The sequence below is a fragment of the Podarcis liolepis genome (assembly GCF_965112155.1).
Source record: "Podarcis liolepis genome assembly, chromosome: 12".
In the NCBI taxonomy this organism is placed as follows: domain Eukaryota; kingdom Metazoa; phylum Chordata; class Lepidosauria; order Squamata; family Lacertidae; genus Podarcis; species Podarcis liolepis.
In genome coordinates, this window is record NC_139563.1 from 15,348,159 (window position 1) to 15,372,177 (window position 24,019).

A 24,019-nucleotide genomic window follows, 5' to 3' on the forward strand; every position below is an offset into this window, starting at 1 on the left:
TTGACAATGCTTCCGACGGCATATTGGCTCCTTAAATCGCTGGCCTATTGTATCAGTCTGCTAATACATTTTACCAGGCAGTAAACTAAGGGCCAGGAATCAATTGCCCATCAATATTCTTGATTACCTTTAGGTGCCCTGCCTTCCGAATCTTAAAATGACTGGAAGGATCCATGGAGACAGATTGCCAACTTTTTACTTTTCTCCTGCTACCTCACTTAGCAATCATTAAGATCCATTTCATGAGATATGGGCGATAATTTGCCATCTTTTATCACAGCGTGAAATTGCTGTTTAGAGCCCCTTTTGTCCACTTCATCTTTATTTCATATGTAAGATAACTGAAAAGGCCTCCCTGCTTGCTTTTAAGATCAAAGTGATTGTCAGCTTCAGGAAAAAAAGAGAGAGAAGAGAAAGAGAAAATTGAACTCAAAAAATCAATGTATATTGCTCTTCTGTGAGTTTCCTCGTCTCCTTCTCTGAAGAGGACCAAACTTCTTAGATTATGTATTTTGAAGAGAAAAGCAGACAAAGATGTCTCTATCTATATTTAAACTGTCAAGATGTATCAAGTTCAAATGGGAAAAATAGTGTTTAAATACCAGCCTTCCTCTGCAAGTGCGCAGAGGGCTTCCCCCCACTCTCTTTGAAGAAGGACTTTGAAAATAATAGATTAGCCTTAGAATGTGTGGCAGGGGCTCTTTATTATGTCCAGTAATTGCAGGTGGAAAGGAAATGTGCCATTACAAATCCAAAACATTTAAAAAGCCCTAGGTTAGGTCTCTAGCAAGACACTCCCAAATCAAAGGAATGCAAAACTTTTATATCTATCTATCTATCTATCTATCTATCTATCTATCTATCTATCTGTCTGTCTGTCTGTCTGTCTGTCTTTCCTTTAGGTGCAGAACATTTCACAGTGGCCTCTTCTCTCTTGCACTTGGGACAAGGTGAAAGATTCATCCCATCTCGGAGTTCCCTAGGATGTATAGATGTTGCAGCTGCTTTTTGTCCCACTTGCAAGAGCCACGCCTGCCGAGTCCTTTGGCATGCATGGAAAACTTGGGAGAAGGCTGGGTTCTTCTTTCCCATTGGAGATAAGTCTTGGGAAAAAGTCAGAAGGTCTCAGGAGGCTTCCCACCTTCCATAATGCTAGGAGAGTTGTGCAGCTTCTGACTTTCTTCAAAGAGAAAGTCTTCGGGACACAAGATCTACCCACCTTGGAAGACTGGCAAATGCAACTAATAGATTACATGGAGATGGCGGAAATGACTGGCAAAATCCGAGACCAGGGAGAAGAGTTGGTGGAAGAAGATTGGAAGAAATTTAAAACTTATTTGCAGAAGTAGTGTAAAATTTTTGAATGCTGATGACATTGAAATGAATTGCAGGGGCTCTAGCAACAAGGTAAAATGTAAGATTGGATTAACAATAGATAAACTAATAGGACATGAATTTGCTGAATTAATTATTAAAAGGGATACAAGAACGGGAGACGTGAGGAAGTCAGGAAAATAAGTTAACTAAAGATGAAATTAAGAAAGAGGGAATTTTTCTTTTTTTTTCTTTTTCTATATGTGTTTTTCTCTCTTTTTTCTTTTTTCGTGTTTAAAGTGTGTTTTTTTGTATTTTGTAACTTTGTATTTTCTCTGTCTTTGTATTTTTCTGAACTTTTTTATTGTTAAAACTTAATAAAATTCTGATTAAAAAAAAAAAAGAAAGTCTTCGGTTGGCTGCATCCGGTTTGGGCTGCTGAAGTGACCCATGCAGGCCAGGATTCAAAGTGCGATGCACGTGAGTACCTTTTTCAGATCCCCCTTCTCACCACAGATGCTGCGCATCCTCAAAAGCAGCTCCTGAGGCTCATGGGATCATCTGGAGAGGAGTGCAGTGCAGCACAGGGGGACACAGACAGGGTGGACCAGCCCATCTCTGTGCAGGAACATGAATTCTGCTCACACAGGGTGCTGGTTTTCATGGGTGACCATCTTTGTGGAGGCCCAGATGTTGCCCAGAAAGTAACATGGTCCTTGCAAGAACAGATATTGGGTATTTCGTGTCTGGGATCTTTATGAGCCCATGGGTCAGCTATCTGCCCTGAATATTTATGGCTTCTTTAATGAAGGGATGGACGGAATTGACTCCAGTGACCTTCATTCTGCCCTAGACTGAACAGTGGTTCACTTCTGCCTCGTGATCTAGTCAGAGCCCATAGCAGTTAACATATTGCACAGCCTGAGTCTACAGTGCAGTGCCAGTTTGTTCCAGATAATTTAGCAAGCCCCCTCTGAATATGCATTGGATACCTCCTGCCTTCTCTGAAAAATCGTCTGTCAAGCTCGAAACATATGCATATGAGATAATGGTTTATATTTGATACACAATTTGCTGCCTTTGTACTTTTGCAAGCTGAAGTAAAAACTACATAGGAGACAAAACACCTGGGATTGGATTAGAATCCAAAGTTTTGCCTGCAGAATTTAGAAGCGTCATGAATTTTCGAGCATCATGACATTACCACAGCTATTAAAAAGATTTGGGGAAAAACCACCCATAAATATAAAATTTGTGAGATTAGACCTACAGTGCATTTCTGCACTATAGCATGATTTCAGCTTCAGACATTCTTAGTTATCCAGAATGGAGTTACCCAAATAAATAAACTTTCTAATCATTGGCAACTAGCATTTTTGTTTATCCACATCTCCCCCCCCCCCTCAACTCAGCCTGCAATAGGACATGGGTTGGTTCCGTTGTGTATTGGCATGTTGCTTTGGGAACAATTTTTTTGACTGGAAAGTGGGGTACAAAATAATTAATTGAGGTAAGGTAGGATGGAATTATGCTGCCTATATAATTATAGTCTCTTTGATCATTTAATAAACCCCCTCACTCCGTTTTATGATTTATACATGTTTGAGTGCCAGGATTATCATGACCAGGGGCTTTTCTGTGATGGCCCCTAGCCCTCCCAGTACCCACATCTATGTTAACTTTTTATAAGCAAGCAAATGCTCCTTTATCTTGGGTATTTATTTTGAACTTGAAGGAGGCAAAGATGGTTTCTGTTGTTTATCTTTGCGCTGCGCTTAAGGTGTTTGCAGTAATTTTGTTGACATAGTACATTGTGTATTTAAATGTATTTTTGTATTGGGGCTCTTTGAGCTGAAAAGTGGGTTACGCTAATAAATAGTAACAACTAACAATAGTGCATAGCAGTAGATTCAGTGCTACCATTCTAAAATCATGTTGTATAGCAGAGAGGTCCAACTTTGCATACCCAAGTGGGCTGCAAGAGTACTTTCACGCGGAACCTGTGAACCACACATTGTCTTGTTACCCGCATGCGCTGGGGCTGAGGACGAGGCCAAAATCTGATGCCCCCCCAAGCCCTTGTACTTCCCGCCCAAAGCCAGCTAAGCGAGATGCTGGGTTTGGGGAAGGAGGCCCTAGGCTCTGACCAGGGTACTACAGCCCTTCCACCTCCTTCCCAAAGTTGGGAAAGTGCTAACTAGGCTTTGGGAAGGAGACAGAAGGACTCTAGGACCCTGTCAGAGCCTTGCGCCTCTTGCCCAAAGCACAGCGCCTTGCTTTGGGAAAGCAACACAAGGGCTGTGGGAGGGATGCCAAATGTTGCCAAGGGCCACCCAAAAAGGCCTTGAGAGCCACATGCAGCCCGAGAGCTGCACTTTGGACCACTCTGCTGTAGAGAATTGAGAAAGGTTAAGTTAATGTAAACATTAAGTTACATTACATTACATTACATTAAGTTAATGTAAAGCAAAGTTAAGTTCAAGGTCACATTTCAACCAGGCAAAAACACCCGAGAAGGATGCAAAGCAGGACTGGCTTGGGGAGAGCTCCAAGGGCCAGATTCAGAAGCTTGGAGGGCCACATTTGTCCTCTGGACCTGAGGTCCCCCATCTCCACTGTAAGTGCTGCACAGCACAAAGTCTCAGAGCAACCATTACAATACAAGAAGTTTGAATCGCTGAATTCAAATACTATAAAGACCTCAAACACAAATCAGAAACTACCTCCCGCCCCTAGTGGCCAGTGTAAACTATGTTTCATCTTCCACTAGAAGAACCGTGGAATCATAGAGTTGTAGAGTTGGAAGGGACCATGAGGACCACCTAGTCCAACTCCCTGCAATTCAGGAATCTTTTGCCCAACATGGTGATCAAACCCATGATCCTGAGATTGAGAGTCTCATGCTCTACCAACTGAGCAATCCCACAGGACCTAGAAAAATAATAATTCCCAAACAAATTATAAGGTTGCAAACCAGCATGGAAGAAAGTTTACGCTTACCTCTGGTCATGACAATTCCTGCAAGGGATTTGTGACGTGCATAGATGGCAGCAAAATTATCTGTCACCTCTTGAAACTTCTGCGTAATCATTTGATAGAGGGAATCAGCGAATTCCTGAAAGGACACAAGCAGAAGCCAGTCTTTCACTCTGCTGGACTGGAGCAGTGGTCTGCAATTGTCAATAAAATAACTTCTTTGCCAGCTTTCTCCTTTAATCAAAATGGCTTTGTCATTGCCTATATCCAGGTCACAACAAGCACAATGGCACCACTTTAAACCTCAATGTGAAATTAATCTTATTGCTTCCACAGACACACACACAACTTATTCTACCAGTAGTTACAGCAACCGCCATTGGAGACTCGCATAGATGTTGCCTGGCTCGTTATTGGTAAGACTTCAGGCTTGTTAAGAATTACACTGCATATTACTAGAAGCTCAAGATCTGCCAGCCAAACTAGAATGAAAGGTGCTTCTGAGCACCTTCTAAAGCAAGGAATACGTTTTCAGTACCACATCTCACAGCCCTTTCATGCAACAGTCCTCTCTGGCTTAGCTTCCTTAGTTTCCAACAGCCTAATTTAGGTGGGATGAGTGCAGAGAAAAGGAACGCCATGGTGCACCTGTTGCAGCAAAACTGGATGCCTTCATCTCTCTCCCCCCCTGCAATAAAACATGGCTCTCCTGTATCAGTCTCTACAGCCACAGCAGGCGCTGTAACTCTCCAATGGTTTGACCCCTGAAGGTGCACTCCTCCATTGTCTCCTTAGACAGACAGATTACAACAACAAATTTAGGTGGAGAAAGCTATTTTGTTGTTGATACTGCTAACTAACTGGGTATGAAGTAGGATTCCATTGAGGAGGAGGAGGAGGAGGAAGAGGAAGAGGAAGAGGAAGAGGAAGAGGAAGAGGAAGAGGAAGAAGAAGAAGAAGAAGAAGAAGAAGAAGAAGAAGAAGAAGATGAGGAGGAGGAGGAGGAGGAGTTTGGATTTGATATCCCGCTTTATCACTACCCGAAGGAGTCTCAAAGCGCCTAACATTCTCCTTTCCTTTCCTCCCCCACAACAAACACTCTGTGAGGTGAGTGAGGCTGAGAGACTTCAGAGAAGTGTGACTAGCCCAAGGTCACCCAGCAGCTGCATGTGGAGGAGCGGAGACGCGAACCCGGTTCCCCAGATTACGAGTCCACTGCTCTTAACCACTACACCGCACAGGCTCATCTTGTGGCTCTGATCCACCATGGAGCAGATGATCTGGACTCGATGCCATCTCCAGCCTTCTTGGATTGTGAGTAGGAACTATAAAGCGATCTGGAAGGAGGGAGGGAGAGGATCAGTTCTGGATGAGACCTGCAGTGAAAGGAAGCCAAGGGGCATTTTTCTACCTTCGGTTTTCCTTCTAGTTTTGCAGTAGCAGAACTAAAAGTTTGTTCCTTTCAATCCAGTCTTTGTGGATCATTTGTGAACTTGAAAATCCTACACTTCCTGCTCTGTACCCGAAACCTTTCTTTTGCTCAGCTAAAGTTCCACTGAGAGAAGACCTGCCTGGCCCAGGACCTGCCTGAAATTTGTTGGCGGAATGGGCTAAGCAAGAAAAGGAGCCCCCCCCCCCAAATGAAACCCTGTAAGTAAACATTTCATGCTGCGAGAACACCTCTGCCTTCTGCTCAGACATAAAGGAGCAAAATCAGAACACGCTTCCACCCGAGTGCTTTGTCTCGAAAGATTTGTTCACATCCTGCCTGCCATATGGTTCTGGAGCAGCTATAATAATAAGTGCTCATTAATTATTAAGCTTTGCTGTAAATAAATACAGAAAAAGCTGTCTCGGTATAACAGTACATGGATCAAGCTGTCCCAGCACAGATGTAAGTCATGCGTGTGCTCTGCTGTTGACATCTTTCCTCGCTTCCCGCTCCGAGTCTTCCTTTTAAAGTGAATGTTATCATCGTGTCTCTGAGCACCCAGAGACACCCTCTTTCCCAGCACACACACACACAGCCTTTCAAAACATGTGGCCACAAACCTGAGACTGTAACTGAGTTTGATCAGATGCTGCGGCCCATCCTAGCCATCTAACGTGCCTCATTCATCCATTGCATCATCATCATCATCATTGATGGTGGTGTAAAGGTGGGATACGCATTAAACGGATATGCAGTTGATAACGGTGGGACTGAGGTTTAGAGATAGCGGTCTGATTTAGGCATAATGCTAAACCAGGCATAGGCAAACTCAGCCCTCCAGATGTTTTTGGGACTACAACTCCCATGATCCCTAGCTAACAGGACCAGTGGTCAGGGATGATGGGAGTTGTAGTCCCAAAACATCTGGAGGGCTGAGTTTGCCTATGCCTGTGCTAAACCGTCGTTATGTAAAGGAACCTGCCCAAGCCTTGCTTCATGCAACCCTCTCCTCAGCTAAGCCAAAAGGAGAGAATTAGAAACACACACTTCTTATTTTTAACTAAGTATACGTAGCTTAGCGTTATGCTTGAAGAATAAGCCCTGTGATCTGTATAGATGATGGCTTATTAAAACAAGCCAGGATCAAACTGTGGTGTCAGATCCTTGCTTGTTCTATCCACAGTTCCTCATGTCTGGATGTAAACTATGGATAGTTAAAAACAGGAAGTGTCCACTTTCCTCCTTGCAGCCGTGCAGGAAGTTTAGAGGAGTGGGAAGACTCCAAAACTTGAGCAGGCTTTTTCATGCAATGCTACCCTATGATGTGGTGTTACATTCAAACCAGGTCAGCGGCTTACCTAAGGTAATGCAGGCACAGTTCAGGCAAGATTTCAAGCAGGGCCTCACCCTCTTAGCCACTAGGAAACATCTGATCAAGACCGTACAACCACCAGGCCAGGTGCAGATCATCTTAAGCTATATAAACCACCGTGCACCATGAACAAAAAGCAAATGTGTTAGAGAAATGACATTCCAGAGCAAATATCTCTGGATGGCTTAAGCATGTGAGCCAGTGTGGCAACCAGAGAACGTTCCTGACCTGATAGGAAATTTCCCAGCACCATAATGAGATGGTCATCCCAGAAACCCATTACCTGACTGAAATTGTAGTTGCCATTTCTAATGGTCTGGAGATGGGAATGATTCAGTTCAACAAAAATCAGTATGGATTGCTGATTTTTATCATCTTCAGTTTAGAGCACAGTATTGAAAAGAAGAATGTTTCAATAACTTTTTTTTTAATAAAAAGGATCAAACCATAATGTTAATCTCTCCCAGCTCTACAATCTGGTCCATCTTTGTTTCTGTAGTGCCCTTCATGTAAACATCCCTGGGTGTTTCACACTCATTAGGAGTTAATTAGCTTGGAGGCACATAGGCCTCCTAGAAGAACTGCTCCTAAAATGTTAAGAGGGAACAAATGAAATTTTTAACATTGGCTTTAGAAATCTCACTAGCCACAGTTTCCTTTGCCTCATTTGCCAGCAAATCCTAAAGCAAGCAAGCAAGCAAGCAAGCAAGCAAGCACAAGAGACCCAAGTCGAGGCAAAACAGCAAATTGGCTCGAGGTAGAGAGAAACAATAAAAGGACTTGGCTTTTGCTGAACTCAAAAGACTGACCAGGGACTTTGAAGAACACTAAATCCATTACATGAGAAGTTAGCAGAAATAAGTCGAGTGGTTATTAAAGAGAAAGGAAAAACATCATGAAGCAGAAAATGTAGCAGTCTTGTGAGGCTTTGCACATGCTTCCATTGACCCAGTGCGCCCCCACCACTGGTTTGGAAAATGGTAGACACACAGCGTTCATCACAATCCGTATCTACTCTGTATCTATCCTGCTGTTTCTTAGGAAATAATTTTGATTCATATCCCCCCAAACCAGCTTTGACTGAAATTGGGGAAAAGAAGGCCCTTGGGCTCATCCTTTTATCCGGTGCCTAGAAAGTACAGGTCCGATAGATTTCCCCTTTGCCCCACTCCTTTCCCAGGAAAAACCCAATATTTAGCTTTAAATCGGAACAAAACAGCAATTTGCTGAAAACCTGGCTTACGTTTGCTCTGATTTAAAACTAAATATCAGTTTTTCCAGGGAGGGGATAATCCCCTTATTGTGTTTGGAGTTCGAATTGTGAGCTCTAGAGAACTCCAACCACTATAACAACATAACTTAGGCTACAGAAGGTTGTGTAGTAAGAGATGTTGTTGCTCAAGTTGTGCATGTTTCAGAAAGGCTTTGCAGGTGTCTGAAGTGGTACGATGGGTGTGTGTGGCGTCCTGGGCCTTTTGATTCCATTTTTATGGAAGTATGTTAGCTTGTGAAAGAAGGAACATAGAAACATGGAGAAGCACACAGGTGGTTGCAGCTTCATGGATAATGGAACCACTCCTACGTATTCTGAGGTACTTCAGTCCTTCACTAGAACTTCTGTCATGCTTGCTCATAGCTAGCTTATGAGAAAAACCAAGTGATAGAAGAGTTTCCCCACTTCCTAGACCAGGTTGTCTGAGGGTTCCTGACAGCTAGACCTGGGCTGGAGACTTCACAGATCTTTCAAGCTTTGTAGCATCACGATGCTGTGTTTGATCAGGGAATTAATGCGTGGGAAGCAAGACAATTCAGTCAAAAGAATGCCTGAACATCTACTAACAATAAAATGGGGGGCGGGGGGCAGGAAAGGCACCATGTTGGCTTCCCCTGATCTAGTTCACAGTTGTCTTAATAACTCAGTAACTCGACAAATGTAATTAAAAGCTTTGCCTAGAGATGCCACAGTTTGAACCCAGAACCTCGGCATGCTGTGCCACGGGGCTTGGCCCCTTTCTTTTGAGTTTGTTGGACCTTCAGTCTGATCCAGTGGGGCTCTTCTGATATTCTTGTCCTTGATGGACATATTTAAAAAAAGGTAAAGGGACCCCTGACCATTAGGTCCAGTCGTGGCTGACTCTGGGGTTGCGGTGCTTATCTTGCTTTATTGGCTGAGGGAGCCGGCGTACAGCTTCCGGGTCATGTGGCCAGCATGACTTAGCCATTTCTGGCGAACCAGAGCAGTGCACGGAAACACCGTTTGCCTTCCCGCCGGAGCGGTACCTATTTATCTACTTGCACTTTGACGTGCTTTCGAACTGCTAGGTTGGCAGGAGCAGGGACCGAGCAAAGGGAGCTCACCCTGTCGTGGGGATCCGAACCGCCGACCTTCTGATCAGCAAGTCCTAGGCTCTGTGGTTTAACCCACAGTGCCACCTGTATCCCAGACATATTAAAACACCCCCAGTTATTCATGCAGGAAACAAATGATCAAGTTGCGACTCTCAATGCTAGGACACCAGCAAGAAAGAACTTTTTATTCATTTCTCAGCACTTTCCCCCTCAAATGGTATAAATAAATGAAATGGATTCGGGCTTGCAATGGCAGTCTGCAGGGGGATATTGACATTCAACAGGAATGGTAAGGATATTAAAATCAATAGATTGTAAAGGAAGAAAGTCTTTAGTAAACATTTTTCTACTGAAACCCCGTCTTTGGGCTTATTGGGCTCAAATATTAGAAAGGTTAGATTTGCATATGGGTGGGATGAAATCTTTCACTAAACAGGCACCATCAAGAGCACCGTTGGTTATCGCCACCCCCAGCACTTCATTTTTCAGTAAACTGTTGACATTTGGAGGCAAATGTTGAGCAGAGTAAAATTATATGAATATCTTTCATTGGTAATGAGGGATTTACGCCTACATGCCCAAAATAAAATAAAAGCTTCCCTCTTTGCATGAACCAAGAAAGAAAAATCTGTGGGGTATTTTATTATTATTATTACTTCAGAAGTTCAATGCAGACCATGAGTTAATCATGCTTCAAGATTTCCTGGATCTCTGGGCCATTAAATATAACTCTCACTGCTTAGTGTGATCCTCATGCAGACTCTTGTCAATGGGAAAACAAGAACCCTGTGCTGAATTATTTCTCTCTCCCTTTTGATGCATAGCCTTCTTCACCCACAGAGTATTCTGGGCCTCCTATTAGGTCCACTGCCACAACTCATCATAGGGCAGGATTGAGGATGGTCTTTCTCTTCCTTCTCCTTCCTACCAATACAATAACCATACCCTGGAGCTCTCGTTCAGCTTTGCTCTGTCCTCTTCCATCTCTCTTTCTCCGCGGCTTACAAAGCAGAAACAACCCCTTCCCTCTGCCTTTGTTCTTCCAACCCCAGTTGCATACACACCACACATTTTGGTTCTAGCCCTGCTCACCTCTGGCTTGTGGCCCCTTCCAGTTTGCCCATGAGGGAATGTAGGCCTCAGGCTAAAATAATATCCTGTGGTAAACAGTCATCTGTATTATTTACTCTCAAAGATTAAAACCCCCCCAAAACCCTCATATTGTTTACTGGAGAATTAAGCACACAAACAACATGCAAAACAGGTCAGGCATTTTCCTCCCACTGAAGTAAAGTGGGACATTAAGTCCACCTAATGTTCACCTCAGGAAAAGAATTTTTTTTGGCTGTTCTTGGTTCTCCCAGTGAGCACATAGTTGAGTGTTATGTAAGCCCCAAAACTGGAAGCGCAAATGAGTCAGACTTCCTCGGTCGACATTTCCATGGTTACCTATAAAGAGGAGAGGGTCATAGACGTCCCTCATGGAGGGACACACAAGTTGGCTGCATATCAGGTGTCAACACATCTTCTTACAGTGGAGACGTATGTCTTTCCTCTTCAGACTTCACCCCAGAAGATGATGCACACAACTCATCTGCTCTTGTTATTTTGATGCTTTTTGTACCCAGGCTGTGAATCCACCCTCAGAGCAGGGGCCATTAAGGTCTCTTTATCTGCCTTCCAAACTGTTGCTATTTTTGCCTCCGAGATCTTTAGAAGGAGGAAAAGCTATTTAAAGCAGTCCGTGCATCATTCAGAACGTGTTCATGTTACTTGAATAGCAATCTGTAGTACCAGCATGCGTTAAAATGCACTGCGCTGAATGTTTTTAAGTGCTACCAGGTAGTGCTGTTGTTAATTTTGAAAAATCCCAACGAGATCTAAACACAATTGTTCAATGCCTCCCTTTAAACGGAATACACTGGATGTTACTAGTTGCTAAAATCCTCACGAGGATTACAGATGTTGGAGAATTCCAATGAAAACAGAAATTGGAGCTGAAATTGCCAAGGTTCGCCTGTTTGCAGGTGTGCAAACAGAATGGAAATCAGTCCAATAAATACAATTCTCCCCATTTGCATTGTGTTTACTTTGCATTGAAATGAATGCGGGTAGAACACCATAACGACAACGCAAGATACGTAATTTAGCCACAGTGGGCAGTGAGATGAATAACGTAGCTTTGGAGTTCAGAAAAAGAGTTGCTAGAAGGAATTACTGGATGGTAGACATGTGCTGTGCTTAAACCACAGAGCCTAGGACTTTCTGATCAGAAGGTCGGCATTTCGAATCGCCATGATGAGGTGAGCTCCCGTTGTTCAGTCCCTGCTTCTGCCAACCTAGCAGTTCGAAAGCACATCAAAGTGAAAGTAGATAAATAGGCACCACTCTGGGGGGAAGGTAAACGGTGTTTCCCTGCGCTGCTCTGGTTCACCAGAAGTGGCTTAGTCATGCTGGCTTAGTCATGTACGCCAGCTCCTTTGGCCAATAAAGTGAGATGAGCGCCGCAACCCCAGAGTTGGGCCACAACTGGACCTAATGGTCGGGGGTCCCTTTACCTTTATTCTTTAGTAGATTTACAAGAAGAAAAACATGCACCAATAAATACATCTTGGAAAGGGGTGAGATTAGATGTAGATGCGCAAAGTATCTTTTTTCTTAAACCAAGACTCCTCTCCACTTTCCCTTTCAAGCTCTGTCTGTCCCTCAGCGGCCGCAGTCTCTCTGCCTCTTCACCTGCTCTCCAGCAGCTGCTACGAGGAGCCCAAGAGAGGAGGCCGGCAGTGGCAGCCATGGAGAGGCAAGAGGCAGCCATCTTGCTCCCAAGAGGCTCCCTTGCAGCCACCACTGCCACTTGGGACAAGCGCTTTTAATTGAATAAGAAAGGAAATAAGTCAGCACAAAGGGGATGATGATGAGGAGGAGGAAGAAAACACACCCCAAACGCCCCAGCTTTTCTAAAGACTCGCACTTTGTTTCATTGCCTTTATGTTGTGCCTGGGTTTAATTAGAAACTTTAACTTCACATTAATGTGATAATGTGAGGATGTTAACAGACGAGCCCTTCCATTTGAGGTTGATTCATTGCTGTTTGTACTGTCTTCTCGGTTTTAAAAAGATGCAAACAAACAAGCCCCATTTCAATGAATCGAGAGCAAACAAGCATTTCGACTGAAATAGCAGTTGTTCCCTCAAGGAATCGTGGATCATGGGAATAGGTTGCTGATTTCTCTTCTCTTTTCTTTTTGCCAATTCTGACTCCAGTTTTGCACGTGGTTGCTTAGGTAATGAAGAATGTAAATGCCCATTTTGCAGAATCACGCCCCGAAGATGATCCTGGACCCGCCAGCGAGTCCCTGCCTCTCCCCTCCTTCATTTTACTGATCCTTAACCCAAAAGCTTGTCCCTACAGGGGGGAAAAAACACAAGGCTGGCTGCGAGTCCTGAATAATTCAAAACAAAACAATGGAGGCTTTTTCTTCTTCAATTTGCGGCGTTACGGCTGCGTTAGGACAGGCCTCAGGTGCCAAGCTGTTGTACTACTACAGAGATTAAATTAGCACGACTGGGTTTTCTTTAACTAGATAAAAGCTCTATAAAGCCACCGGCACCTGGGAATGGCTAACTCTTGGAAAAGCCTTTTATGCGCTATAAAAATATATATAAAATTAGATTTTCAATTCATATTACAAGCCCGATCTCGGTAATAAAAATCAATGCTTCGTCTGGTCTGAGAAACATCTCAGTTTCTTTATTTCTCCATCTCACCACTTGCATCCAAATGAATGGCTTCCTCACAATGAATCAGTACAGTAGTAGCACCTTCCCGTCACAATACCAGTGACAGGCCGAGGTCCAAAGTCACTTGAATACCTTTCCTAAGCAAATCTGGACCCAGAATTTTTCCGCAAACACCAGTATGAACACAAAACACTTGTGGGCTTAGGGTTATCACTACTAAGGTGTTTCTGCTATTTCACAACATTGTGTCTTCTGTGTCATGCATTGGGGGCAAGTGCAATGGAAGGTGTTAAAAATACTTCAAAACTATTGTTCCCATTCTACAGGTAGGAGGGTAGAGGCTTCAAGAGTGTGGCTCACCCACAACCAACCAGTTATTCAATAGAGTGGCTGACCAGTGTGTTCTGAACATATGCTTTGCTGACTTTGGCTATAGACATGGTTATAACCTCCCTGCACAATTCTATACGTATGAAAACGTAGCAAATTTATATATATTTACTCAGTGCTTTTATTTTTTAAAGAAAAAAAAAGCCTCCCTTGTTCTCTTACAATGGCAATTTTGGGACCATAGCTCACTTGCCAAGATGAATGTAACCCAAAGGACACTCAAATGAATTACATCCACTAACTTGCTGTATCCCTTTTGGCCAAAAGTGCTCCACGGTGAGGAATTACTTCTGTCACAATGACTTGCTCTTCATTTTCTTCATACTACAAAACTACAACCCCACTCCCACTTTCTTTGTTGCTTAAAAAGCACACATTTGTTTAAGCTCCATAACATTCAGAGGGTCCATCTGCACTAAACACTGAAAGCTGTATTATGCCACTTTACACAGGCCTACCCCAAGGAATTATGTGAAGTGTAGTTTTTGAAGGGAGCAGAATTACAGTTCCCAGAGTTTCCCCTCTCCAATATAAATGGCACTAAATCAGCTCAGCTCCAAACAATCTTCTGTTTATTAGCAGTTTCTGATTATTGATTATCTTTTGCAAAGCAACTTTTTTGCTTTCCAGGTGAGCTTTCTCACCCATGTCCTAAGAGGGTTCTGGGACTGAAGACAAACCCTCAACACAAATCGAAGCCTGGGAAGCTACTGATAAAAGCCCAGACTTCTTTATTTTTGTTTATACTCCACTACCTTTGACAAACCGTCCTCTGGAGATTTATATCTCCTTTCTTACTGCCTTTCAACTGTTTGTCAATATATTTAGCTTTGCAACTGAACAAAAAAACAAAACAAAACCCACCAAAAAAAACCCCCCTGACATCAACCTTGGAAGATGTACTGCTTGGAGATTTCTCTCTTCACTTCCCCCTCCCCACCCATCGCTCCCAATGTGATAAAATCTTGCCTAAAACCATGTCCAACCTTTTCGACAGCATAGTCCAGATGGCTTTGCAGCCTGTACAACAGACTTCTACTCGCTGATGCCTCTCTAAAAGTGTCAGCAGGGTGTTGTCTTCCAAGGGCTTGTAAATGCACAACAAGAGGCAGCTGGGGGTGGATGTGGGGGGAGAGAGAGAGAGGAAAAAAAGAGAGAAAGGCAAGAGACAGAGCAAGGAAACAAGAACCCAAAGCAAACTTTGTTCTTTGCAGACAGTCAACTGGAGGAACGTACAGGCCATGGATCTGAAGGAGAGTTCAGAGGTGATAATGGGTGACAGCTCAATGCAAGGCAGCCAACAAACATGTCATCTGAACAGGGATGGGGGAAACCATCACTGAAAGATATGGTAGGGATGGGTTACTTCCCTGCTAACCTTTTTACTGATTTTCCCCAGAATAGCCCTTTAAAGGTACTCTTCCCTCTTGGGCTTATGCGTACTCTATGCTGTAAGAAATCATCCACATCCTACACAAAGGTACCCCAGTGAGAGATGTTGACCTTTGAAAGCCATTGATGGCCTGGGGACTGTGGGGACCTTGGAGAGGCCTCTCTCTTTATTAGGGTGGCCAGGTGCAAAAGAGGACAGGGATCCAGCATCTTTAAGCATCTTTAGGAGTTGTGTAGAAGAGGTAATGTGCTAGGGTGGGGGAGCAATTTGATTGAGTTTGTCTGTAAAGGTGATTTCACCTAATTTGTACTCTCCAGAACAAGACATGCACCAAAACATCCATCCTTCGAAACTTGCACTTCTTTGAATTTTGCAATGTAGTTCTTCGGCCAAGTAACGCATACAAAGATGCACAAACTGGGGGTAAGGTGTGCATATAGAGAAATATATTGGTGAACATAACTTGCAAAAATGCATTACGGTGCGAGAAATTGCATAGCAAAAATATGTACATGGGGGGGGGGAATCATACAAAAATGCTGTTCAATTTTCATGAGGACACCATTTCCTATGGGGTAATACAGTCCGTTCGACTTCCAAAATGTTCGCAAACCAAGGCACGGCTTCTGATTGGCTTATTGGCCTCGGAAATGAGCTGAAATGGGCGTTCAGCTTCCAAAAAATGTCTGCAAACCAGAACACTTATTTCCGGGTTTGTGGCGTTTGTGAGTACCAAGGGGTTTGACAACCAAGGTATGACTGTGTCAACCAAGTAAAATGTATATAGCAAGCTGCTTTCTCCTCCTTTCTCCTCAAGAATAAATGGCCGTGAAAAATGTGACTCGACAGCCAGAAAAGAGGAGGGATTTGGTATTGTGATTTCAGCTGTTCCAGCTGCATTTGATATACCTTTTTGTCCCCACCATATTCAAGGATGAAAAAGCCATAGTCAGGTGTTGGCAGAGAGTTGTGTGTGTGTGTGTGTAGGTGGTGTTTGCCTGTGGGCTTGCCATCTGAGGCCCTTCTCTATGTCCCCCCCTCCCTGAGACGTTCAGAGGGTGACAACATGAGAATTGGTCCTTTTGGTGGTGGCTCCCCATCTGTGGAATGCTCTCCCCAGAGAGGCTTGCCTGGTGCCATCATTACATGTCTTTAGGTGCTGGGCAAAAACACTGATAGAACACACAGCTTGTCCGCAGAAGGTTCAAATCCCCAACATTTCACTTGAAATAACAGGGAGCAGATAATGTTTGCTTGGGACCCTAGAGAGCTGCTGCCAATCAAAGTAGACAATTCTGAGTTACAAATAGTCTGACCCGCTATTGAGGCTTCTTCATATCTTGCTGTATACATGGCTGTTGTGAGATAGATCTGGCAACAACAGCGGCAGCAAAACACCGCGTGCATTCCATTAGGCGTAATGAAATGTATAAATAAAAACACATACAACAACTATCTAGCACTTTCAGCATAATTAAGTGAATAAATAAAATTCATATTAAGGGCCTGGCGCACTCGATTGCTGTTAGGCTGCAGTGTTGGCAACAAGTCTAGAGAAATTTCCTGTGGAAGTACGGTGGCGGGGAGAGGCCGAGAAGGCTGATGAAGCCCCTGAGAAAAGCCCCCTTTGAACTCTTCATGTCTTGCTGCTATTGACCAGCTCACTACTGTCTGGTAAGATTGTGACAGGCCACGTCTTAGACTCTGTCAGGCAATTAATCAGGCGGCTACGTTTTGCAGGTGAGGCCTGCAGCGCTGGGCTGTTTTGTGTTCCTTTTAAAAGCACCAGGTACGTGTGCCTGTGTGTCAGGGTCCACCATCAAGATTACCTCAGGAAAAAGTGGGGACCATCTTTCTCCCCTCCTTTCCAGGTGGCCACCAGGGAGCTTCTCAAGGGACACCTTGCCCCAAGGAGAGAAGAGGTCTGACTTTTAAAAACGTCCCTTCTCTCTATGGCTTGTTTTTGCAGTTTCATTTCTATAATTTTCTTATTGTCACCCACCTCCCAAAGTCTCTCCTTTGACTTTTATGGGTTTTTTTTGAGTGTGCTGCATTTCATCTCTGCTAATAGTTTAGGTTTCCTAGTTTTCAATCGCGTTTGATGCATTTGCAAGCTGCTTCCCTGTTTTTAGCGGTTTGACATTTTTGTTGTCGCTGTCAGCTGCTCTGAGGGTGGTTTCTGGGAGAAAGGTGGCATATGCATTTAAATGTAAACAAATGTAAACAAACAAACAAAATGTGTTTTTGCCAAATTGTTTGGCCGGTTATCTGAGCAGGGAAAGCTGTTATTGTAGTAGCAAAGCAGATCTAATCTGAATTTTTCTTCTTCTTGGGGGAACTGCTAGTTATCAGAATGCATTTCCCATGTGCTTCTGTGTTGACTAATTACCTTCTAACGGGCTTCTCAATTATCCTCTTAGTGCTTTTCAGTGCTAGTCAACAACTTTAAATTCTCATTGCATTTTTGGAGGTCCACAGTGATTTTAATACAGTTTGGTGTTTTAATAAACTCCACCACACTCCTTTATCTTACTCTTCAATAACGTGCACATTAAGGAAATATCAACATACTTTTTCACCGCATTACCTTTCCTTCCCTCCCCCTCCCTGTGCGTATCATGGAAACTGCATCTCAAAGCAGTGCTTTCCATTCATGTTTCACCTCCTTGTCATGTTCTTTCTCTCCCATGGCAGTCTCTGGATGAGCTTACACTTTGAACAGATGAGGCATTTCCCTCAGCTTCTATCTCTAGAGAGGATGCTGAGGGAGCAGACACCACTAGTCATGTATTGTGAAGGCTCCCTTATACTGAGTTGAACATCAGTCCATATAGCTCAGTATGGTTTGCACTGACTGGCAGAGACTATCCAGGGTTTCAGACTGGGGACAGTCCAAGCTGCACCTGGAGATTGAACCTGTGATCTTCGTCACACAAAGCAGATGTGCTAGTTTTGGGAGGAGGAAAACAAGAAAAAAATATATTCTGAATCTCAGAAGCCAGAACAGCAAGAGGGATCACTGCGCAGCGAAAGCAGCAATCCCTCTTGCTGTTCTGGCTTCTGTGATAGCTGCGCAACCTGCATTCGCTCCATAAGACGCACACACATTTCCCCTTACTTTTTAGAAGGGAAAAAGTGAGTCTTATAGAGCAAAAAATACGGTACATTGCTGCTGCCTGTTTCCCGCATCCCACCAGGGCCAGTTTCAGGTTCGACTACGCCCCACCACATAACAGGAGCAAACATGGTTCCTGCAGTCCCTGGACCTGATGAAGTGGGTTTGCACTAGAAGCTGCAAGGGAAAGAAACTGCTACAGTCCCTAGGGCCGAAATACGTCCAGGATTTCAAAGGCGGAATTGATACCTGGTGGGAATTTTGAAAGGCATTGCCTTGTCCTGGATGTTAGGCAAGTCATTAAATGATGTGGGCTTTCCTTTAAAAAAGCTCAACTTTTGGGGTGTCCTGGTTTTTACTTTTTGAAATATGGCAACCCTAACAGTCGCCAGCTAATCTGCTTTGATGATTAATTCCCAAAGCCAAATATAGAGGACTAAATCACACATGCCTTTGCATCACTGAGTTTCATGTCATTTGATGACGTGTGCAGGCAAAGGGTGGATTCTGGAAGCTGGAAGCCAGCTGCCTATATGTGGGCATAGGAAGCTGCCTGACACCACTGCTCCATTTAGGTCTCCAGGATTTCACTCATCCCTCCCTGGAGATGCTGGCAATTGAATTGGAGACCTTTTGCATGAAAACCAGGCACTCTGACTGCTGCACTATGACCCTTATGGCTATTGGCAAGCATCCCTCGCTTTATCTCTCACCTACTTCCTCTCAGTTTTAGTGCCTTGCTTCCTAGCAACAATACCAGCTTATGGACCAGTGCCTGCAAGAGCATATCTGGAAGAGGTGGCAAGAAAGATAAGAGGGAATAGATAAGAAGCAAATGAGATGACCCCTAGCTGCAGAGCTCGTGGGAAAAGCCAAGCCCCAGGGTAGTTGTTGTAAGGATTATTAAGGTATCTCAAGGGCTTTGCTTACTGAAAAAAATATATATGCAGAGAGCATATATGAGGTAAGGTCATATGAAAGCGCCATCTGTGGTGTTGGATCTGCAATGGTTGCTCCTGTCTTGTAACTTACCTCTTGACAACTACTGCATATTACTGGAGATATTTCTGCTCCCTTGTGAATTTTGTAATCAGAGGCCTGCATGTTCCACTTCAAATCCTATATGCGGAATGCTGATCATTTCAGGATTTCATTCTCTTACTTGGAACAGATTTTCTGTGGTCTAGAGTGCAGGATTTCTGCATGCTGCCATATGGCTATTAGTATATAGATCTATGTATATTTCTCCTGAATGTAGGGCTCTGTGGTGCACCGTATTTTTCAACTGCATGCAGATCATCTCCAGCCTCGCCTGTCATTGCCACTCAGGATCGGCAGAGAAGGTGTGACTGGGGGGATCAGAAGGAATTAAAATAATTAATTAGTTGTAAGGCTGAGTAAAATGAGTTGCAGTTCCTCAGTTGCTGATCTCAAGAGGCTTCTCAAGAGGCCGTAAGTGAGGCATTTGGAAAAAAGAAAGGGCATTGCAAAAATGGACTTTTATTTATTTTAACAACTGTTCCCTTCTGCTTTGATGGCATCTTCATCATCTATTCATTAAGGTTTATTGCTGCTGCCGATCACCAGAGTATTGCAATGGTTTCTCATAAAATAAATGGATTAAATGGATGCTTTTGGGAGAAAGGCATATAACCTCTTCTGTCATAGACACACGGAAAGAAACACACACATTCACACATTCATACATATACAGTGGTACCCCTGGTTGCGAACGGGATCCGTTCTGGAGGCCCGTTCGCAACATGAAAAGCCAGCAACCTGAAGCGCCGTGTCTGCGTAGGTGCGTGGTGCGATCTGGCGCTTGTGCGCATGTGCGAAGTGCGACTTAGCGCTTCTGCACATGCGCGAGTGGCAAAACCCGGAAGTAACCCTTTCCGGTACTTCTGGGTTGCTGCGGGACGCAACCTAAAAAAACATATCATGAATCAAATGTAACATGAGGTAGCTGGTTTTCAGTTTTTTATCTCTTTGTCACTCTCTTAAAAGGCTATGTTTTTGCTATTCATGCATCTCTCCATCAAAGAAGCCAATGGAGCAATATGCAGATTAAGGGGAGGGGGTTTGTGGATAGCTCAGTTCTCAACGACTCCCATTGGATGCCCGTGAGGCAAGTAAGTGCTGCTGCTGCTATCTAGGGCCCAGTTGAGAATGGTGGTGGTGGTGGGGCAGATGGGACTGAAAGCTGGCTGTACATGCAGTTAGACTCCTGTGACTGCAGACTGGGCTGTACCAGTCAAGCAACTAGTGGGAGATGTCATTTATATGGAGGGTCTCCTAGCCAAAAAGGGTCTCTCTGCAAGTAGGAAATAAGTAACACATTAAAAAAATAAAAATAAACCAACCCTTCACCATACAGTTCTAGGGCAGGTTACAGGAATCTAAAAATGTAGTATTGAAATCAGTTTAAAACAAATTATAGTCAGGACAATAGGGTCGGTCCTATATATATTAGTGGGACGTTTTTAAAAACAAGCAATTCTGCCACCTTCAATCTGAAGTTCAGAATTCTACCACTTCAGAACCCTAAGGCCTCATCCTTCTCATGTCCTAGGGCAGGGGTAAATGACAGGCTTAGCTCCACTCTGGTGAGATCTCTGGGTGTGCCCTTTCACCTTCCTGCCCTATGGGTAAAATGTGTCATTACGGTGGGGACAACACTGCCTGTCAACAGTGGTTGGGTGGGCATTCACACAGGTGACATTCATACCATATATTTAAAGCACTATGATACCACTTTCAGCTCATGGCTTCCCCCCAGAAATTCTAGGAGCTGTTCTTTGTTCAGGGTGCTGAAAGTTGTTTGGAGGCCCCTATTCACAGAGATGCAGTTCCCAGAGTTTCCTGTGAAGAGGTACTGACTGCTAAACCACTGTGGAAGTTGTAGCTCTGCAAGGGGAGTAGGGGGTCTCTCAGCACCCCAAACAAACTACACTTCCCAGAATTCTTGGGACTGATTATAGTATGAATACAGTGGAACCTCGGGTTGCAGACGTAATCCGTGACGGAGGCACATCCACAACCCGCAGTGTTCGTAACCTGCAGTGCCGCGTCTGCGCACGCACATGACGCGATTTAGCGCTTCTGCACATGCGCGAGAGGTGAAACCCGGAAGTAGCCCTTTACGGTACTTCTGGGTTTCCTGCGGTCCGCAACCTGAAAACACGTAACCCGAAGCGTTTGTAACCCGAGGTACCACTGTATGGCCTTAGAGAACTTCTGAAGGGGGGAGGGTGCATCCATTTGCACATAGCCCACCCATTGGTGCACATGGCATGTTCAAGAAGAACATCAAGGTTGCAGCTGAGAAAGTCACCCCACACTCTGAATACCTGCCTCTCTCTTGCTCCTAGCCTTGGAAAACGCAATTCACAACAACAACAACAACAACAAAAAACAACTCTCACCTGCTGAGAGTCTGAGGGTCCTGCTCCTGCCTCTCTCCACCAGGCCTGACAAACTACAAAAGGATGCCTGCTGCCCAGCAGATAATAATAATAATAATAATAATAATAATAATAATAATAATAATAATAATAATAATAATATATTATTTATACCCTACCCATTTGGCTGGGTTTCCTCAGCTACTCTGGGAGGCTTCCAGCAGAATATTAAAATACAATAGTCTATTAAACATTAAAAGCTTCCCTAAACAGGGCTGCCTTCAGATGTCTTCTAAAAGTCTGGTAGTTGTTTTTCTCTTTGACATCTGACGGGAGGGCGTTCCACAGGGCGGGCGCCACTACCGAGAAGGCCCTCTGCCTGGTTCCCTGCAACTTGGCTTCTCGCAGCAAGGGAACCGCCAGAAGGCCCTTGGCACTGGACCTCAGTGTCCAGGCAGAACGATGGGGGTGGAGACGCTCCTTCAGGTATACTGGACCGAGGCAGAGAGTACTGTTTACATTCTTTTAAACTGCTTTTTAATTGTGTTTTTTGATTTTTTTAAAAAAACTAAAATGCTTTTTGTGTGTGTTGGGGGTTGTTTGACTGTTTCTGTTTATATTTTGATTATGTCTTTTGTGTTTATGTTGTAATTTTATCTTGTGAACTACCCTGAGACCTGCAGGTATAGGGCAGTATATAGTTTTAATAAATATCCTCCTCCTCCTCATATGTCCCAGTGATTTCAGTGGAGCCTCTTCTTTTCCATGCTGGGCTGCTATGAACACACACACACACACACACACACACACACACACACTGCATGCATAATGATGACTCCTGCATTCATTTACTGCAGCTCTGGGCACAGAGCATGGCTGAGTGAGTGCAAAGCATAGCGGGTGTCATTTCTGGCATGGCCAATGTTTCAAAAGCCTCCCAGCAAGCCATATATCATGTTATATTGATATGGTTCCACAAGGCTGCCACATCTGACATTTGATGTATTGCTTTAGGTGCTCCTTGTTATTATTATTTCCCATATATATATATATATATATATATATATATATATATATATATAATATCTCACACCACACCTCTAAACAGTCAATGAGGAATCAAAGGAAACATCAGCCTGCAAAGCACAGATCTGACACTTGCCAAGCTAACAAAGGCAGTTGAAGAGCACAACATTGTGCTCCAAGAGATCAGAATGTCAGCCTGTGACAAATTTGACAGTCTTGTTTTTGAAACTTCAAAACTGATGAATGCAGCACCGGGTGGAAGTGGAGATGCTTAACCCTTCTCCCACCTGCCAATTCCACTTTGCAAATCAACTCCCCAGCAGTTTTATATCCCCCGCTACCAAATCGCTGAATTCCAGAACGGCAAGTTAGTCCATCAGAGATGAAAGCAGAGCATTTGGAGGTGAGAATGGGCAGACATGGGAAGGGTTAAGCAAGACTCCCCTTTCCCCTGTTGGCTGGGCCTTGCCAATTCCTCCAGCCTCCATATTCTCAAAAACTGACTTGTACTTCAACACTGTTGACAGGACAGCATTCTTCCCTGGACCAGAGGCAGTAGGCTAGTTTAGGGGGACCAAAAGAAGGCATGACGCATACACTGTGGGGAAGTTGAGCTGAGGAAGATCAACAGCATCTGCCACCTGAGTTTATCCTCACTTTATCAAATGGTAGGGCCTGTCTTTTATATACTGTGGGTGGGGGGAATGATCAGGAGATGCTTGGGCTGCCTAATCTTCCAGTCAGCAACAAATGGAAAGGTACAGGCATGAGCGGGAAGGGGGTAGGGAATGCAGGCACCCCCCAAACAAGCAGCTTGCCCTCCCACTTGCCCTCTATTGCTGGATTCCTGCCATTAACACAGACTGCTATTTTTCTTTCAGAGTTCTTAATGTGGGACACAGCTTGCTCACTTAGAAATACACTTTGTTCCTTCTGTGTCTGCCCTTGATTTTTTTTTTTTTTGGAGGGGGTGCCACCACTTGCTACAGGGGAAATCTGTGGATTGCACTCTGGTAACCCTTCTTCACTCCCCTCCCTCTAACATTTTGAGTACAGTGGTACCTCGGGTTAAGTACTTAATTCGTTCCGGAGGTCAGTTCTTAACCTGAAACTGTTCTTAACCTGAAGCACCACTTTAGCTAATGGGGCCTCCCACTGCCACTGTGCCGCCAGGGCACAATTTCTGTTCTTATCCTGAAGCAAAGTTCTGAACCTGAAGCACTATTTCTGGGTTAGCGGAGTCTGTAACCTGAAGTGTATGTAACCCAGGGTGCCTCTGTATTTATTTCTTGTTCTTATGGAAGCTTACTTAAAGGTAAACCTAGGTCTGTTCCTCAAGGCTTAGAAAAGTATGCACCATGCTGTTGTAGATTGCTTTTTGATTTTTTTTAAAAAATATATTCTATTTTCATTGCTTTTTTTAAAAAAATAGTATTGCTTATTGACTTGAACATTGTTATAATCTATTTTCATAGAAAGGCAGAATAGGAATGGTGGGAACTGAAAA

At 43.9% G+C, this 24,019-nt stretch overlaps 1 protein-coding gene across 5 annotated transcripts in view; it reads right to left on the minus strand.

Annotated features, from left to right (window-relative positions):
- ADARB2 (adenosine deaminase RNA specific B2 (inactive)) overlaps nucleotides 1-24,019 on the minus strand; it is a 367,014-nt gene that overhangs the window by 64,535 nt on the left and 278,460 nt on the right. For all 5 annotated transcript variants that reach the window (XM_083466812.1, XM_083466815.1, XM_083466814.1 and 2 more), the window contains one exon: nucleotides 4,315-4,429. In XM_083466812.1, the coding sequence (XP_083322938.1) occupies nucleotides 4,315-4,429 (115 nt within the window). The remainder of the gene's footprint in view (nucleotides 1-4,314; nucleotides 4,430-24,019) is intronic.